Raw genomic sequence first — 18713 nt, forward strand, 5'->3', positions numbered from 1 at the left:
AACCTCACAACATTCTTCTGTAAGAAGTAACAATAAACAAGCTTTCCTCCTTCTCAGAAGGAGACAATGTCCCAGCACACACATCTGATTGCTCAGTGTATCATCCAGTCATGGTTCTTCAGACTTTGGATTCCCCGTATTTCATGTTGGGATTACAAGCTGTTTCTTCTGGCAGCTAGGAGACAAGATCTGTCATAGAAACAAACAGAATAAGTCTGTAGCTACTTCATCAGTACATCAGTAAGAGTACCTATGATTTTTATTTTTCCTTTGTTAAGGTAGCCTCTTAAGTAGCACTCCACATGTACTGTCCATTTCCAAGACCCTAACCTTAAGTATCGATTAAAGTTCGTCCTCACTAGGAGGCTTCTAAATCTAACTGCTCTGTGTCTAACATGCATTTGTTTTACCTAGATGCTAAAAACACTTTTTTAAATATTCTGAATTGTATGAAACCAACAGTATTACACACCATCTGATCTTCTCCTCTTCCTGTTTATGGATCTGCTGGTTTCACTTTCTTGTTTCTGTGCAGTTGGACCCTCTCTCCAAAAGCCACGTCTGTCACTTAGCGAGTATCCAGATTGTCCTCTCACTTTCATTGTCTGAGTGTGCTGAATTGTCCTGAGAAACTTGGCACATTCCAGAAAGCCATAATCCAGTGCAAGGTCTGCTGCTGTCTGCCCACTGTTGTTGCACAAACTGAAATACAGGATTAACAATAACCAATTAAACTGGAAAAATGAGCGAGACTGAATAAGTGGTAATTTACGCAGTTGTATAAAAATAAGTATTGAGAATCAGTACCAAAAAGGTTTGTCAAGGACAGCACAGGGCTCATACAGGGGGCTGGTATTAAATACAAAAAGGAATAATTATTTTAAAATAAATTTGTCATCAGACTATTACTGGCACAGTATATCAGCAAGGCAAGAAGAGGGTGAGATTAAGATCAGGAATAGTCTCTCAGCAGTTATCACAGAGGTATATAGCTAAACAACAACATGTGAGCCTGTGGTCTGTGCGCCTTTGGTGTTTATGTCAGTTTTTAATACTCCTATGGCTACAGTCAGGCTGTATTTGCAGCCTTAGCACATGTGTTCTGAGCAAGTTAAATGTACTCTGTAAAATGCACATCCTTTGATGTTCTTACTGAAGACTAAATGTCGCTCAACTTACTCAATTTTAGCATCACCAGCAACAAGGAGAGCAAGACATTCCAAACTCCCAACTTTTGCTGCTTTATGTATCGGGGCTTCTCCAAGGCAATCCTAAAAACACAATTTATATATAACAGTCATTTGCGAGGAGTAGGATAAAGCTGTGTTGTTCTCCAAAATGACTGTTTCTGTATACCAGTCTGTTGTGAGCTGAGAGATTAAAGGAATATAGCTAGTAAAGTGTACTTGGTAACTACCATTAAATGCCTAATGTATTCATCACAAAATAGAAGCGCTGTATCCTGCAGTACTCATTACCTTTGCCTTCTAAAAGGTAACTCACACAGAATACTGTCTACACGGATTAACAGCATCTATTAGCACCATTCAGGGATTGCTACCAGCTCAGAGGTATAAGGAATTAAACTAAGCAACTCGAGTAAGAATCCTTACATTTACTGGAAGTAGGGACAAACCTTTGGAGGAAAAATAAATACTCATTTAAATACTCATTTAGTGTAAAAGAATTAAATTGCTTGGACATCTGCATGCAGCACTGTAAGTGCGAAAATTAAATTATACATTGCAAGTGAAGTTGCTAATGCAGTATAGACAGAATTCATGGTTCATGCTAGAAGTTATTCTAGGATAAGCAACCCCAGATATCTCATGTAATACAACTGAGTATAAAAAAACCTCTCTGTTAGATAAAAGGTGTGTAAATAATATTAAGTGAATTTACTGACATGCCAGATTAGAAGTGGAAGGAATAAAATGTGGTTTTTACCTGTTGGTTCAAATTTGCTCCTGTCTGCAGTTGCCAAAGTAGGAAAAAAGCTTCACCACCACAAGCAGCCAAGTGAACTGGAGACTGACCAGAGGCATCTGCAGGTGCGTTCACACCTGTTCCTGTCTCAAATAGGGTGCTGAAACTACCAGACTGAAACGAGATATCAAAAGAATAAAAGAAATGTTACTGCCAGTGTAAGCCAAGGCAGGTCTCAGAACACTGCATCACAGCAAAAAACTCCCCGTGCAAATCATTGGACCTTCATATTCCTTGAGACTGCCTTTTACCTGTTTTTTTGTTTTTGTTTTTGGTTTTTTTGGGGTTGTTTTTTTTTTTTTAAGAGCAATGCAAGAAAGACTTTTTGGCTTTTAATCTCTTAACCAGAAATACCGATCGACGGCGGCAGTGCCCCAACATTAATAGCAGCAGCTCCAGGCAAACTACACCTAATTGACTTCCGCAGCTGGGCTCCCGGTAAGACAAAACCACAGACAGACTCTCCCAAGCCTCACCTCTGAATTGCAGTCCAGCATCAGCATCGCTTTCCGTTGCTGGGCGCCGGGGCTGTCGGGGCTGTCGGGGCTGTCGGGGCTGTCGGGGCTGTCGGGGCTGTCGGGGCTGTCGGGGCTGTCGGGGCTGTCGGGGCTGTCGGGGCTGTCGGGGCTGGGGCCCGAGGCGCGGGTCCGTCCGTGCCCGCCTCCCCGGCCGGCTGCGAGCGCCGGGCCCGCAGCCCCGCCCCGCCGGACGCCGGCCGCACGTAGGCAGCGGCGGCCGCCGCCCATTGGCCGCCCCGAGGCACCGCGGGGCCGCGGCCGGGCCGGGGCCGGGGCTGGGGCCGGCCATGTGGCGCAGGTCCGCCCGGCACGTCCCGCACACGCTCGCGAGCCGCGGCAGCGCCCTCCGGAGCCCCGGGCAGCCGGCACCGGCTGCTGCACCGGCCGGGAGCGGGCGTCACTGGAAGCGCCGCTGCCGCCGTCAGCCGGGAGCCGCCGAGCCCTGAGCGCGGCCTGGTGTTCGCTTGGTTGTGCTGCCAGGCGCTGCCTCCGTAGTGCTTCTGCCCGCGGACCTTAACGCTGGGAAGGCTAGACCTAGGGCAGACTTGGATGTAGGAAAGAAAACAATAGGGCATTAATTGAAATTACTCCCCTGCCCCAAAAAAGCTTAAGTCAGTAAAATGAAATCCGTACCATTGTCCTGCCCAAGCTCTGCCGCTAGGCCAGGGAGACTAGCCAGACCTGCCATGCTGTGAAACCCAGCTCTCCCCTATAGCACAGACATTACAACAAGTTCATCACCAGTCTGAGCGGGACTGGAATTGGCAATGGTGGATCTGGGCACAGCCACCTGTTAAATCTCTGCTCAAAATACATTAGCAAAAGCAGAACTTCGATTGTCACTTACATGAGCTTGAGATATCCTAGAGAAAGGTGAGTATCCAAGGTGCACAGTTCTGTTCCCTTAGCATTATGGTATTTCCTTCTGTGTCAAATACCTACATGTTTGTTAGGGAAGTTCCTCGTAATCACTACCATCACTTAAAAAATAATTGAAAGTCAGGTATTAGAAAAACAAATAATAATGGCATGGTTTTAATAAACAGATAGACAAGAAGAAGCTCAACAGAGTTCCTTTAGGGCATACATAGTTCTGAAATGAAGTCACAAACATGATGAAATCACCTTCTGCTTCTCCTTCGGGAAAGGTAATATAAATTATTTTAATGGAATATGAGCATCTACAGTACAATTTTTAAAGGTGCAGTAATCTAGGTAGATAGACAGTGATCAGTTGAGCAGATTTATTTCTGTGACAGTTTTCACTTCTCTTATATATGGAAAGAAGTACACTTGTGTAATTACAAAATGTTTTATTGGGTTTTTCTCTGATCAGCTAGCCAAGCAAATTAATTATAAAATTCCTAAACTTCTAACTATGCTTTGTTAGGGATGAAATACCTTTGCACATATGCCAGAAATCTACAGTCATTGTTTATACAACTTTAAAGGCTCTTTTGGAAACACACATATCCAGAATTAGCTTAAGACTAAATATTTTGCATTGCCCAAGAGGTTGTGCTTTGGGTTTTGTTGGGTTTTTGTTTGTTTGTGTTTGGTTTTGTGTTTTATTTTGTTGGGGGGTTTTTTTGTTTTGTTTTCAAGATCTTCCCTCCCTACATTACCTCAGCAATTCAGAGGTTTCAAGCTGCACCCGAGGAGTATCATCTTTGCAGCCTAGCCACCTACACATGCATCTGCATCTGGCCAGCCAAAACTCTCTTCAGATTCCTGCTACTTATTAGTTCTTGAGCTTCAGGTCACATTTTGCTCACCTCATTAGTACCTGTAAAACTCTTCTGCTTTTGAATAATCGATACTTGTACCGGTATGAACACAGAAGCAACAATTCTCATCTATTCTGTATGAGGCAACCCCAAGTGCCACTTAAGGACAAGGCTTTCTGGCTACAGCTGTTCTGGAACATAACTTAGGAAAAAGTCCTCTGTGCTTCGTGTCTCAGATCACACATCTTGCATAGGCATCAACAGAATTAAATTGGAAAAATGGTTCTAATAAATGTGTAAGCAGTCAGATAAACCAAGTTATGCTGGTGTATCTCCCACCCTTCTGCATCAAAAGCAGCCATGCAGCCCCTGTTAACTCGCTGAAGGGTACTGCTGCTTTCGCAGACTGTTCTTCGCTCTGCCTGTTAAATCAAGTAATTAATTGATACTTCTTTAAAAAGTTTATTTTCCTGTAGATTTCTTTGGTTGTATCATCTACACAAAATGAATCAGGGTTAATTTTAGGAGTTTCCTGGTACTTGAAGTCACTTGGGACTGCTGGAAAACATCACGTTGAGCCCACGGTTTTAACCACACAAATCTGCAGGCATCACTCTCCCGTTTTGATTGTTGCCTCTGTCCCTGTTGCTATAGAAACAGATCACACTGCCAAAAATGGAAGGATGATAACCATCTGGAAAAACTGGGAACACAGCTAAAGATTATTTTGAAAGCACTCTCATGCATTTTGATACGATTCCCGCTTTGTAAGAGAGGGGGCCAGAAGCAATCAACGGAAGTGTAAGCAATGCTTTACATTCCAGGAGAAACCTCGAACAGCATTTTCCCTCAATTATCCTTTGAAGTTTTTTAATACCTATATGGGCAAAACAAACTACATTACAACAAACAGGTTCTGATCATTGGAAGTAGTGAAGTTCCGCCTGCTAGACTGAAGTGTCATGGCCTGGTGCCTTTTCCTCTAAATTGCATTCAGAGTTTCTGCTCCTTTTGCCTATAGTCGTGTTCTGCGGAGCATTTTGGGCTTCTCTCTTTAATTTCTGACGGGACCGGCGGTAGGAGGGAAGATCCGGTGGGTGCCCAGCCTGCAGCCCGTCCTGTCGCTTACTGACAGTTTGGCACCGGGCAACGGCCGGAGGTGGAGCAAAGCCCAAGCGGAAAATGCCGTCCGTACATTCCCAGTCTTCCTCCTGCCTTGCCAAAGGCTGTGGAACCCCAGGCCCAGCCATGGAGTGCCGGGTGCCGGCACAGGCCGGGCAGGGCTGCGGAGGGCCCGGGCACGGCAGCAGGGGTCGATCCCTGGCCGGCGGCGCCGGGAGCTCGGCAGCAGCGAGGGCCGCGGCCGCGGTCAGTTGTGGCCGCCCCCGGGCGAGCCGGGGCCGGGCCCGCACAGCCCGGCAGGCTCGGCCCGAGCCGCCCTCGGGCGGTGGGCTGCCGGGGGATCTGGGCCGGCGGTGCTGGATGGCGCTGCGCTGCGAGCGGCTGCCGCAGGACGCTGCCGTGCCGGGTAACCGCTCCCAACCCGGCCCGGCCCGCAGCTCCCCGCTTTGGTTAGGGGCGGGGTTAAGCTCTTCCACGGCGGGCTTGACGCGCGCGAGGGTCGGGATGTATTCGCTGAAAGTTTCCTTCAGGCTGTCTTCACTCAACTTTTCCGGTTTATAACAGAGCCTTCTCTTTCATCTTAGTTTTTTGAAGAACATTTTTAAAAGGGGACCGGCTAGCTTCAGCTCTTTACTGTGTTTACGCAGGTCCCCTCTCTTAGGGGACAAACCCAAACGCGTGTCTGTTTTTAAGCAGAGAATCGCTCCCGTGATTCACTGTTGGCAAAAGAGGAGTCGCTGGTGAGAGAGACAGGCGGAGATCCTCCAGCACCTTTTCTGGATGGACAACGGTACTATGAACAGGTTGTGCCTTCCCTCTTTTAAGTAAATACTATAAAGCAGACAGTTTTCAACACCTTTTCAGCGAAAGAGACACCTTAAAAAAACCTAGAAGAGATGCCCTATGCCTGTTTTTATCGCATTAAATCACCAGGTGTTTCCCCTAAATCAGCTTTTCCTACACTTCCCCAAGCATCTAGATAGGTCTTCCAGTTGTCTCACAGGTCACCTAAGGACCAGAAAAGTAAGCAGCAGCCTATCCTTATAGCTAACTTCCAAGCCGCGTTGGGTTTTTTGGCAGCTGACTACCCAAATACAACATACTTTTATTTTCAGTTAAAGTGAGGGTGAGCTCTGACCAAGACACATCTTTCAGTCTTTGTTCCCCACCTAGGAACTGGAACTTGTTGAAATGTACTGTCTTCAAGATCTCTGTCCCTGCCCACTTCAGCTAAAATTGGTAATCCAGGTCTTTGAAAGTAAATGCTCAGGGAACAGAGTAAGACTGGCCGGCAGGTGAACTTAAACCTCAGCTTCCTGTGAAAATTAGAACTTAGTTCAGGAAGATAGAAAAGAATGTAGCACAAACACTGAGTCAGATACTTTCCAACTGGACATGCACGGATTCAATGCCGTTTACACTGCAGCAGTGGTACAGTATAAATCAGTCTCATGGTTTGCAGCAGGAACAGAATTAACTCACTCAGGCTTTCTGCTTTCTGGGCCCTGTCCTTAATGTTTTCATTAATGAATTACCTCAGACTAACTCCATGGAGCTGAATGAACAGACTCTGTTTCTTGACAAGCTGGCTTGGATTTCCATGATAGATATTGCTGTACATCCCTAAATTTATTCTTTGAGCAGGTTTTAATTTTCAGATTTTTTAATTTATGTCTGTAGTGCCTAAAAATACACATGCTTATAGGACTACACTTTTAAATATTAGAAAAAAACCCACTTCCTAATCACAGCTCTATGTCTCCTTCATATAGCACTAAATTCTCAGGAAAGGTGAGATTACATGTGCCTCCTGTACTACTTTCTCTGTTATTCCTGACAGCTAGTTGTAAAAAGAAACTGGCTTTTCTTTTTCTCCAGAGTTCTTTAAAAATAAAAAGCCCCACAGTCAAAATGGATAAGCTCCCAAGACAATTAGTAGTTTAAGATAATAGCTTGGACAGTATTAATAGGGGACGATTGGTAGTTGTGAGGACATTTGACTATTTGACTATTGCACTGTTTCTCAGTTCTAAGCTTTTGCAGTCTTTTTTTTCATCAAAACACACAGAAAATTTGAAATAAAAATATAGATAAGGACATTTTAATTTTGCTATTGTTTTTACTTCGTGTTTATGTGTAAAACTATTTCAGTTAGGACACCAGGCTGAGTTAACTGTTGTATTACAGTTGTTTAACTGTATTTTTAAATATGGTTTCTTTTCAAAAAATGCAGAAGCAAGTACTCTCTGAGATTCATTTTTAGGAGTGAAAGTATCTCTGTTGTTGCAAGTGATACCTCCATAAGAATGTGTTGCAGACATCTGGGCCCATTAAAGTCTTCAGACATCTGGCTTATTAGTCTTTGTGAAATCAACCCTTAGCAGAGATGTAAAAGCAGACAGTTAAATTCTTGAGGTGTAAGAACAGCTGACCTAAGTTAAAGGGTGTCAGATAGATGGGGCAGGGACTCTGAATTAGACTTTCATCTCCTCAAACTAAATGATGGCAGTTTGTGAGAGGGGAGAAAGTTTGTCAGAATGGCTTTTGCTTACCCAGCTTTCTTGTGGTTGTTAACTTACTCTGTTTTCTCCAAGTTCTGTGGTTGCAATTTTTTGTTCTTCATTCATGAGAGAAATACTCCAGGTTGAAAAATTGTAAGGGTGTATATATCATAGAATTATTGTTTATTTTCTGTTCCCCAGGGCTTGTATGAGGAAGCATTAAAGCAATTTGAAAAAATTAAGGATACAGATTTTCGAGCAATGTATCAGCTTGGTGTAATGTGTTATGATGGACTTGGCACTAAAAAGGACCCTGTGAGTACTTTAGCTGCACATTTTTTATTTTTCTCCTAATATTAGCTGACAATTACTAGGAGGTTCTTTTTATGCATGATTATTTAGATTAAAATTAACAGCCTTTTCATTTAGAGTTAGTTTCATAAAGTGCAGATGTTTACAGAGCATCATTAAAGAGCAAGGGCCCTGAGTTGAGGAAGTTCTCAAAAATGGCTATAATAAAATAGGAATTAAAAAAATACAGCAATGTTAAAATTAACTTTCAAGGGCTTGGTTGGACTTCACGTGGAAGCTATGTTAAAAATTTGTTTTAAATTTTTTACTTTTTAATAAGCAATTTATGTCGATGAAAATAAAGGGAGTCAAAATGGAAATCAAACCATTATATCTCAAAGCGTAAGATCTCTGGCACAAAGATTTTTTTAAAGGTACTATTCTTTTAGCACAGATGCCAGAGATGATTGTGCTTCTCCCAATGGTTGCCAATAGTATTTTTAAATTAGATGCATGAAAAATTACATTGCAAGTATTTGAAGAATTCAAACTGAAGAATTATATTACAAAAAAGGAAGACAAAGGAATTATTTGCTACAATAATGATAGTTAATTTGTTGGTGAAGATGATCTTAAAAAGTGGCATGAGGAAAGAATACAAGCAGTCAGAATAAAAGGGTAGATTATAAGACAGAAGGCAAAAAAAATGAACCAGAGTGTATTAACAAATGGGACTCCTGTCTGTTGCTTACAGCATTGTCAGCAGAACTGAAAACATTCTGGTTGGATTTTAGAGGTGGTTTATTTTTTCTGCATGCCTGCATAATTACCACATTTGTTTACTTGCAAATAAACATTCTAACGAAGTTTCTTTTTTATTACAGTATGAAAGCTGAATAAAAGCAAAACCTTTTATAAAGGACTGTTTCTAGTGTATTTAAACAGGGTGCCCATGCTACATCCTAACAGTGTAAATCTTATTTCTAAAGTACTTCTGAGGCTCAGTTGCTCATATGCAGTGTTCTCCATCTGCTTATTTAACACTATCAGTTTTTGTCCTTTATGAGTCTAAGGTATTTTAAACACAGGGACTTGAAAGTATACTATGTATCACTTGGCCTTCTTGGTAAGGCTGTTAAATGCTTTCAGATACATTATGCAATATTTTTAAAGTTTTCAGAATTCTGAAATTGAAAATGTTACCAGTGTAGGATGTGGCATTCATTTACGTAAGCACAATAATATTTTTGGGAAAAATTTTCTTAGTGAAGAAGAGTAATATATTATCAGATGAACATTTATGAGGAAATGTTTCACACTAAAAATATGCTGGGGTCAAAAACTGAGGGGCTGTCTAGTAACCAAACATCAGTTCTGCTTTGGTATGACACTGTTTTCCAAGCTGTCCTGCCAGTATGCCTCAGACTTTCTTCCAAGGGGAAAAAATTACCTTTCCTACAGAAGTTAGTGCATTCTCAGGTTATATATTTCATACTCTTCACAGTCTGAACATAATAACTTAAATGGCTCAATTTTAGGAAAGGGGAGTGGAATACATGAATAAAATACTCAGCTCTGATTCTCCAGAAGCAAGACACTTGAAGTTTGCAACTGCGTACAATCTTGGCAGGGCATATTATGAAGGATGTGGTGTTAAACATTCAACTGAAGAGGCTGAAAGGTAAGGGCAGTCTGTGATTTTCCTGAAAAATTGTAAGATTGTGTGTTTCTTAAACTTTGTTGTCCCCGTTTTCTTAGGTTGTGGCTTATTGCTGCAGACGATGGAAATCCAAAGGCAAGTGTAAAGGCCCAGAGTACTTTAGGAATGTTTTATTCTATGCCAATTCTAAAAGATCTGAAGAAGGTAAAGTCCACTTGTACCTTTTGGAATAAAAATTAATCATGACTAATTTTTAATTTCAGAGAAATAGTACAGTGGTATATTTGACTCTGAAAGTTGTATTTTGAGTAGTTAGACATCATCATCTATTTAAGCTGTGTGAATAGATGGCCAGAATTTCTCATTTTGACTCACTTGACATGGCTAGCTAAGATTTTTTTTTAGTGAGAGTATCAGAAAGAATGATAGAATGGATTAAAGTTTTGTCAGCTTTGATAACCTTCATAATTCAAGCAGGTAACACTGATTGACAGCTCTGACAGTAAATGAAGCAGATTTAAAAGCCTTACAAGGATTCTTCTTTCTTTTATGTTGTAAGCACTTCTTATAGGATGGTTGGTGTAAAAGCTTTTATGGAAACAGTATACAAGAAAATCAGCTACGTAAATATATACTCCAACTTTGTGCCTCTCTTTTAGGCCTTTTTCTGGCATTCAGAAGCATGTAACAATGGAAATCTGGAATCACAGGGAGCACTTGGCGTTATGTATCTCTGCGGAGAAGGTATACGTCAAAAAACTGAAGCTGCTTTGGAGCATTTGAGAAAAGCAACAGAACTTGGAAACATCTATGCTCAAGGCCATCTTGTGGAATATTATTACACCAGAAAATTTTACTCAAAAGCTGCTGCACTGGCCAAAAGGTAATTTTTATTTTTCATTAGGGTTCTTCATGCAAGACCACATAAACCAGATTTAAATTTATTAATATGATGATCTTGTCTTTTGAACTCAAGAAATGTTTGAGATAATGAATTGCAAAGCATCTTTAACAACAGAATAGCCAATGACAAAATTAATACTCTAGGGTTCTCAATTACTCAGTATGATTGAACTTTTCCATCTGATTCTATAAAGCAAAACAGCCTCGAACTAGAATCCATAGCAGATGCCCATGTTCAATCCTGCCTTCCTTGTCCACTATCCTCTCTAGGCTCCTGCCTTCACCATTCCCTTTAACCCCTACAGTTATAGTGTCAAAGAACCCCCACACTGGAAGGGATCTCCAGCCTTTCTTGGCAAAAGCACAGTCTAGACACAATGGCCCAGCACCCTGTCCAGCTGAATCTTAAAAGTGTACAAGGCCAGTGAATCCACTACTTCCCTTCACCTGCTTTTCCATCTTCAGTATGGAAAATACTAAGTGGAAAATGCTTCTCCCTTGGTTTTGAGCAGGCTCAAAAACTTGGAGTTAAGCCAAGGGTGCCTCTTGCTCCATCTACTTTCCTTCCCTTTAAAGGTGATGAACAAACAGTTCGTTGTGCTTCCAGGAGAGCATTCTTGAAAATTTTCCAGCGCTCACTAGCTCCTTTATTCTCCATGAAAGCTTCCTATGGAGACCCTCCCATCTATGCTGTGAGCTGAAGTTTACTATTCTGAAATCTAAAACCTTTGTGTTAGTACTAACCCTCAGAGTGCTCAGCAGGATCCCAGATCCTCAATATTGTGATCACTCCACCTGAGGTTATCACCAAGATCCTACAAAGCAGATTTTCTTGATTTGCAAGTAGCAGGTCAAGCAGTGCCTCATTCCTGATTGGCACATCTGACATTTGATTGAGGCAGCAGCACTCCACTGCTCTGTTCCAGGAGTTTCATGAGTGTCCTGGGAGTTGCTGTATTCTTGCATCTAATGCCTGGGTAGTTCAAGTCACCCGTAAGATCCAGATTCTGTTACCCACAGCTTAAGTGACACTTAATTGATCCAAGTATTGTCTCATTGGTCTTTCTGTCTTGATTCAGAGGTCAGTAACAGATCCTTAGTGTAAGATCCCTCTTGAGATGATCCCTCTGATCCTGGCCAAGAAGCATTCAGTAAGAATTCCAGAATTGCCATAGTTACCTTCTCCACTTTCGAGGTTCTCCTTAACTCAGAGCATGATGACTCCTCTTTTTCTGTCTTTACAAAATAGCCTATCCATCTATCCATCCATCCATCCCGATCCTCCTGTCATGTGAGTTTTTCCACCATGCTTTAGTTATTCCTATGATTGTGTGACTTTGAGTGGGTGCAGGGCTCATTCCTCCTGTTTGGTCCCCAGGCTGTGTGCACTGTACACATCCACTTCAGGTGGTTGTCTTCTGGTCTTCATCCTGGGAAGCAGCTAAGGAACATTTGCTGCTGCTCTGGTTGGCCTGGCTTATTCCCCAGTTGGTTGGAACATGGCACCAGCGCAACCATTTCAGGTCCACTTCTGTATCTTGAACTAGTCAAGCAGGACAAGAGCATTGTTGGTGCAATGTTCTGTGGCTGATAAACAGCACACTTATGTGACAAACCTCCGGAGTTTACCAGTGTATTGTTGAAAGGTCAATCTGTCAATTGAATTATTGATTTGCTGGAAATAAGATGCAGATAGATTGACTGCTTGCACAAGTGGCACACGATAACATCCGTGCTTTTTGGAGTATGTCTACATAGCTGCTGCTGCACAGCAGTAAACATGAGTAAACATGTCACAACTGACCATCTTACAGAAGCTGCACTTGGTGCACTATATGCCACTGCATCGCAGAAGCTCTGGTAATTCAGTAGTTCAGCTATGGATGCTGTTTGCTCTGCTCCACACTGAAAAGAACTGTTTCTCTCTGAACTGCTGCTTTTCTTTCTTTTGCGCTGTCAGTAGAGCGATAGGTGTTCAGTCTGGTCTAGCCTGTCTCACTTGGAATGAATCCCCTCCAGTCAATGCTGCATGGTAGATTGTCCAGACAAATAAAGAGTGCACTTCATCAGCTGCAATTGTGATTGCAGAAAATAGCAATGAAATCCCACAGTACTGTCAGAGGTGACTGTTTCTGAAATCAACCATACTTGAAACAGTTCCACTTAATTAGAATTGAAATTAGCCTTGAGGCAAAAATCTCAGCAGTTCAGCCAATGGTATCAAGCACCAATACCTTTTCTGCTAAAATCTGTCCTTCTGTGTTCATAGCAACTACATTTGTTACATTATATACAAGCATAAAACATGTGACTATGTACAGTATAACCTTGCCTAGTATTTGGAGTCTACATCACCTACTGACACTTCACTTAAAATAATTTAGTTATCCCACACAGTTGCACTTACCAGTTGCTGTGGTATGTTCTTGAAATCAGCTCTCCTGAAACAGAATTTTTTCCTGACTTGACTGGATATCATTATTTGCATTAGCATTCTGTAAATTATCTTTTGGAAGGGAAAGGAAAAATGTTATGTATCAGGAATTACAAGAGGTAATATGTTACTGTTGTTTTATTTGAATGATCTTGCTAAATAAGAACAGTTGTGTTACCGTATTTGTCCATGGTACCAAATTAGGTGGAAGAACATCGTTCTTAACACATCCAAGTGATCTAGCAGGCACTGATGTGCAGAGGGTCATTGAGAAGAATCTTTCATAAACACTGATCTATAGGAAGTACCTATAAACTGAAATTACCTGCACTTTTCCTTCTTCTGTCAAGTCTGTGACTTTTACACAGCTAAAATGATGTGTAAAGAAGCATGTAATTACTGTTTGGTACCTGGAAAGGATATGGAGCCTGGGGGTATCTGTTTTAAGACAACAGACAAAAATCAATTCCCACTTAGGTATAGCATTTTCTAATATTATAGTGATTATACTAGATAATTATAGTTAAAACAACATTCACTTTGTCCCTCTGATTCTTAAAACAGTTCTTTGCAAAAACATGCTAAAACTAAGATGACAGCAAGCATGCAGAAGAAAGGAAATACTTCAGCTGAGACAGTGATAAGTGGTTTTCCTAACAGTTTAATAACCAGGGGCTCTCAATATGTCCAAGATTTTCAGATTACTACGATTTGCCAATGTCTTTGTAAGAACTGGAAATTTTAGAATCATAGAATCATGGAATGGTTTGGGTTGGCTCTTTAAAGGCCATTTAGTTCCAGCCCCCGTGCTGTGGGCAGGGACATTTTCCACCACATGAGGTTGCTCATGTAGAGAAATAAGATGAAATAAGTGTTACATGAAATACTACATGAAATAAGAACTTTGCCTTTCTTCCACATAAAATTTCCATAAAATAATTAAATGGGACCAATTAACATAAAATATGCTGCCTTTTATAACCAGTATAACTATAGTGAAAGTGACTTCAAAACTTGTTTGCTGTTTAATATCACAACATTCAAATAAGACTTAACTTAAAATCAAATATAAAATAGAAGAATCCTCGTAAGATGCTGAATGCATGTAAATTTCAGATTATTTTGGATAATAATGTAAGCAGAAAGGAGGAATTGTCAAAGTCATATATGGTCAACTTTAATTATTGCTTGAACTAGCATTATCTAACATAATGCTCTAAATTCCACAACAGGGCTACAGAAAATGATGACATCAACATGCTAGCCAAGATAACTGATTGTCATCCAACATATGTAGCTAAGGGGGCTGCTATGGCTGCTTTCTACTTGGCTAGATGCCTCCAGCTTGGCCGAGGCACAGAGAAAGACCAGCATGCTTCTGAGAAGTACTATTCTAAAGTAAGTTGATTAAGTCTTACAGACTAGTTTCTATTTCATGAAATGGAGTGACACCTTGGATCTGAGTGTAGTCTAAACTAGCTATTTCATTTAGGACTCCAACTCTGTTTAACTATGTTTAAAAAAAAAAAAATCTTTGCAGGAAAATGCAGAGTGATAGAAGTGTACTGAAAACTACTAAAAATAGCCTTGAAAGGATGCTATCTGCCCACTTGCTTAAGCAAGCAATATAACCAACAACAGCTAAAAATCTATGTTAATCACCGCAGCAAAGAGCTTGGTAACTTGAAAGATAAATTAGCTGAACAATTTGAATAATTTTCTCTCAAATTAATTTGCTTTCTGTCATTTTCGCACAACTGAAAAAATCGTAAGTTTTCCATATACTTTAGTTTCTGTAACAATTACAGTCTTTATTAATGATACTTAAATGTGCCATAAGTGGTTCTCATGCTTACTTTTATATTTACAATTTCTGTGATAGCTGAGGAGCTACTGCTTTTTCTGTTCAATATACACAGGGGAGAAAATATCAGTTACATTTTTTTCAAAGTTCTAAATTTGGAATATGACTGACGAAAAATAAGCTTGAGGAAAAATACTAATAATGGCCTCTAGAAGATCAATCTGTTGAGTAATGTTAGTGATGCCTAAAGGCATCAAGGCAAGGTAATCATACCAGCTGAAGAGAATGTAGCAAGTTGGCATCTGTGCTTCAGAGACTCTATGGTTTCTGTGCATGTAATGACCATTTGTTTCTGCAAGTAGAATAGTTTGGAGTCCATCTTGGTGCAATCTAAATGAATGGAGAGTTATATAAATGATAAATTACCAAACAATTTTTGTAGCTCTTTAATCAGAGAAGTCACTGATAGAAAAGGCTTAGCAGAGCAGGTGATCTGAATACAGACATTTTAAATATTTTGTTCTCCTACTGTGGAAAATGTTATAGAGGATAAGATCAGGAAAGGAACATACGCTGAGGTATTATGACAACTGTAGCCACTATTCCTAGTTAAGGCATTGAAGAGGTTCACCAGGATTAAATTGCTGCATGGCTTTGTAGGGGCGTAGCCCTTCCCAATGTCTTCTAAAGTGTAGTAAAACTGCCACAGCTGAAAGAAGACTATGACTTTCACTCGTTATTCACTTGTTGTACACCTGAGACTGATCTAGGAATGTCACTAATGTCTCTCTGTAAAGAGAGAGTTCCTATGACTGGTATCAGATATCTCTAAATCAATAGCAAAAAGAAGCAACATAAAATAAACTAGGAAGCTCCCTGAAACAGTAACTTCAAAAGAGTTGTGGGCCTGTCCAGGTTTTTTTTGTACCTGGAGAATTGTTAACTGTACAATTACACTTAAAGTCATATTTGTTTTAATTGACTGTTCAGTTCTCGTTTTGGCCTACCATTCTTAAACCAAGTCAGTTTTGTAAGAAATGAGAAAGAGAATATGGGCATCCCTAAGGGTGATGAAATAGATAGTGGATGTGAGTGAAACTCATCCAGTCTGTAAGCAGATTTATTTTTCTGGCTGTGGTGCTGCATATGCCATGCCAACACAGAATTAAAAAGAATAAACCCAAGATTAACACTATAGTCTAGTATGCTACCTTTAAATACTATTTTTTTTATTATGTAGCATCAGAAAAAGGATTTAAATTCAAATGTTAACTCTTCAATACTTTAGCAAGTTGACTGCATCAGTTTTTTGACATTTAAAGACTTATTAATGTTATATTGATAACATAGCATTTTATTGTAGCTGTAAGCCAGAACTCTGATATTCTTTGTTTTTAAAGGCATGCCATCTGGATCCTGGTGTTGCTTCTCACCTTGAACTGGCAGCTAATCTGGAGAGAATTTAGGGTTTTTTTAACTGTGCCTGCTGTATAAAGATATCTCCTACAATAAACCATCATTAATCTCCAGCAATTATAGACTGTTCATCACTTACTGCTTGCTTTTCAACTTTCTATAAATTATTATTTAAAGCAATTCACTGATTCATTTTATCTAAAATAAAGAGAAAGTAAAAAGTTTGCCCTCTAACTCAGATGAAGCCAAGACAGATTTTGTTAAAAATCATATTGAAGACTTAAAGGTTTATTAAGGACATTTCACTGGGACAGATGTATTTTCTTCATGTCATAATGCTACATAGCACATGAATCAAAACAAAACCAAATAAAGATGGTTGTTTCTTTTTTGCATATATAATATTTAAATTTTAGTATTCCGAAACGCTTGAACCCAGACTTGTCTCATTTTCACATACAGCCCACTCACAGACCACAACCATTTTTAAAGCTTAACTTGTTAGTCGTACTTATACTTTGTTCCACATACTTTCTAAAGCATCTAGATTTACTTAAGAGTCTTTATACATTTTACTTTTGGTTTGCGAGACTCAAAGTTGGAAACTGTCCAGCAGAACACCAAGCTTTACAATTCAAACCATACCAGCTTCTAAAACTAATAAATACCACTTACAGAACTGTGGGGGAAAAGGCCCAAACGTTAGTACGGAAATATTCAGTATACGTCCTCAGGACAAGGCCTGTTTTCCTCAATCCTTCATATTGCATTCACACTGCCTCTGTATTAGAAATAGCTGGAAACCTTTGGCTATGAGTATGTATGTCTGAGCAATGTCAAGCTGGATCTTTTATCAAAAGATACTTGGATTAGCCACTAGGAAAACTTACTGATTGCTATGGAAAGCTTGCACGTTTCTAAATGCCTGTTTACTTATGAAGCTTTGTAAGTGCAGGATTTGCCTTCCTTCTTAGGACTGTGCCACGATGTGAAAACTTTCCTGAAACTGTTGGAAGAGAAGGCTAGATGTTACTAAAAACATTGATTTAAATAGATCATACAGACTGTATATGCCTTACAATACAGCCAGTCATAACTGCAAGTAGTTTTTCTAAGAGCACAACTGTACCAAATTGAAAAGACAGTAATGAGTGTCAGCTAGGGATTGTTGATGATGTTTAATTATTTAGATGTGCATTAACATCATATTTACATATTTTTACATAAATTTGAAAAAAGAAACAACCACTGAAGACAGTTTTCTTTCCTTGTATAAAATAAGGGAAAGATTTGAAGGTTATTTGAAATTGGGGCATTTGAATAAAACAGCCCTGAATAATATCAGGGAAGTTATCAGAATGGTTTAATTAAATGTCTACTTGATCATTCATAGAAGCAATTCATAAGCACTAACCTCTGAACTAACATTTAACACAGGCATTCTGTTAGGACATACCAGTTTACAATACATAATTTTGACACAGACTTCAAAGCAATGTAGATATTTCTTATGAAACTAGTGCTGTCAAACTCATTGATCTGTTGTCAGTACAGCCTCATTATCAAGTGCTGCAATCCAGTTGTGATATTTATTGCTTACAAATGCTTCAAACGACAGGAAATCTTTGGTAAAACCAAAATTGATAAAATTTTCACAATAGCTTTACACGTAGTATTGCACAACAAGGCTTTTTCAATACACAAGAAAAAAAAAGGAATGCTCAGATCCTCAGTGAGGAGATTAGAACTGTACAACATTCATTAGTTTACCACTATAAGCAAAATTTCTTTCCATAAATGTTTAAAATATCTTCTGGCTTCTTTCGGCATATATGAACATTTATTTTTCAATCTATATTTGAAACAGAGGAGTAGTCAGATAGAACAATTCAAATAAAAATTGGCAGCTATACTGCATTTTTTTTTGTCTACCCTACGACAGCATCAGATCTTTTCAAGTCGGTTTACTTCACAAAAAACTCAAGAGGAAAGAAAAATGCTAAAAATAATCATAGTCCTCAGCCCTCTATGGAAAAGAGGAAAATAAGTTTCATGTCTATTCTTGAACATAGACATTTCTCTAGTGGTCCAATTGTGCAGATTCAAACCTAAGTGGCATTAAGCTGCTCTAAATGAGCTCTCAGCTCAGGACACAGTTCAGTTAGCAGCAGTTCCAGCAAAACCTGAAAAACAGAAAAAAGTTAAGATGATGCAGGTGCCAACCAAATGAGAATTTCTTCTTCCTTTCTGTCATTTTTAGATAACCACAAATAACAGAAGCACGTACGTTTGATTACATTCATCATTCATGCAACTACTTTTCTTTCATCCAGAAGTTATCACATGCCCCA

At 39.8% G+C, this 18713-nt stretch overlaps 3 protein-coding genes across 5 annotated transcripts in view; 1 reads left to right on the top strand and 2 right to left on the bottom strand.

The window, feature by feature from the left end:
• Positions 1–101: 101 nt before the first annotated feature.
• On the bottom strand, positions 102–2732 carry ANKRD37 (ankyrin repeat domain 37). The gene is made up of 5 exons (XM_066185884.1): positions 2463–2732; positions 1948–2100; positions 1180–1271; positions 473–702; positions 102–189 (listed from the first exon to the last, which is right to left on the bottom strand). The coding sequence occupies exons 1-5, from the start codon at positions 2730–2732 to the stop codon at positions 176–178; spliced, it is 759 nt and encodes a 252-aa protein (XP_066041981.1). The 3' UTR covers positions 102–175.
• On the top strand, positions 2341–16649 carry LRP2BP (LRP2 binding protein). Of its 3 annotated transcripts, none has more exons than XM_066185885.1 (8): positions 2341–2424; positions 6050–6156; positions 8056–8169; positions 9684–9826; positions 9904–10009; positions 10465–10688; positions 14375–14540; positions 16347–16624. In XM_066185885.1, exons 3-8 carry the CDS (start codon positions 8116–8118, stop codon positions 16410–16412), a joined length of 759 nt encoding a protein of 252 aa, XP_066041982.1. In that variant the 5' UTR covers positions 2341–2424; positions 6050–6156; positions 8056–8115; the 3' UTR covers positions 16413–16624. The 3 variants fall into 3 exon arrangements, with proteins under 3 accessions (XP_066041982.1, XP_066041983.1, XP_066041984.1); XM_066185886.1 differs by lacking the exon at positions 2341–2424 and adding an exon at positions 3619–3652; XM_066185887.1 differs by lacking the exon at positions 2341–2424 and adding an exon at positions 5316–5809 and having other exon boundaries at positions 6052–6156; positions 16347–16649.
• SNX25 (sorting nexin 25) overlaps positions 16630–18713 on the bottom strand; it is an 83270-nt gene continuing 81186 nt past the window's right edge. The window contains exon 19 of the mRNA XM_066185878.1: positions 16630–18545. Within this exon, the coding sequence (XP_066041975.1) occupies positions 18471–18545 (75 nt within the window). The 3' untranslated portion in view covers positions 16630–18470. The remainder of the gene's footprint in view (positions 18546–18713) is intronic.

The sequence above is a fragment of the Chamaea fasciata genome, unplaced genomic scaffold (genome assembly GCF_029207755.1).
Source record: "Chamaea fasciata isolate MVZ Bird 193981 ecotype frontalis unplaced genomic scaffold, bChaFas1.0.hap1 SCAF_6, whole genome shotgun sequence".
Taxonomy (NCBI): domain Eukaryota; kingdom Metazoa; phylum Chordata; class Aves; order Passeriformes; family Sylviidae; genus Chamaea; species Chamaea fasciata.

Excerpts from the sequence above, each read along its gene's own strand:
- LRP2BP (XM_066185887.1), top strand. The coding sequence starts at position 5,414 with ATGCCGTCCGTACATTCCCAGTCTTCCTCCTGCCTTGCCAAAGGCTGT. Across the intron at positions 5,810-6,051 it reads GCTCCCCGCTTTGGTTAGGG|AATCGCTCCCGTGATTCACT; the intron begins GCGGGGTTAAGC and ends TTTTAAGCAGAG. Across the intron at positions 8,170-9,683 it reads TTGGCACTAAAAAGGACCCT|GAAAGGGGAGTGGAATACAT; the intron begins GTGAGTACTTTA and ends GCTCAATTTTAG.
- ANKRD37 (XM_066185884.1), bottom strand. The coding sequence starts at position 2,732 with ATGGGCGGCGGCCGCCGCTGCCTACGTGCGGCCGGCGTCCGGCGGGGC. Across the intron at positions 2,101-2,462 it reads TGCTGGACTGCAATTCAGAG|TCTGGTAGTTTCAGCACCCT; the intron begins GTGAGGCTTGGG and ends ATCTCGTTTCAG. Across the intron at positions 703-1,179 it reads GCTGGTGATGCTAAAATTGA|TTTGTGCAACAACAGTGGGC; the intron begins GTAAGTTGAGCG and ends CCTGTATTTCAG.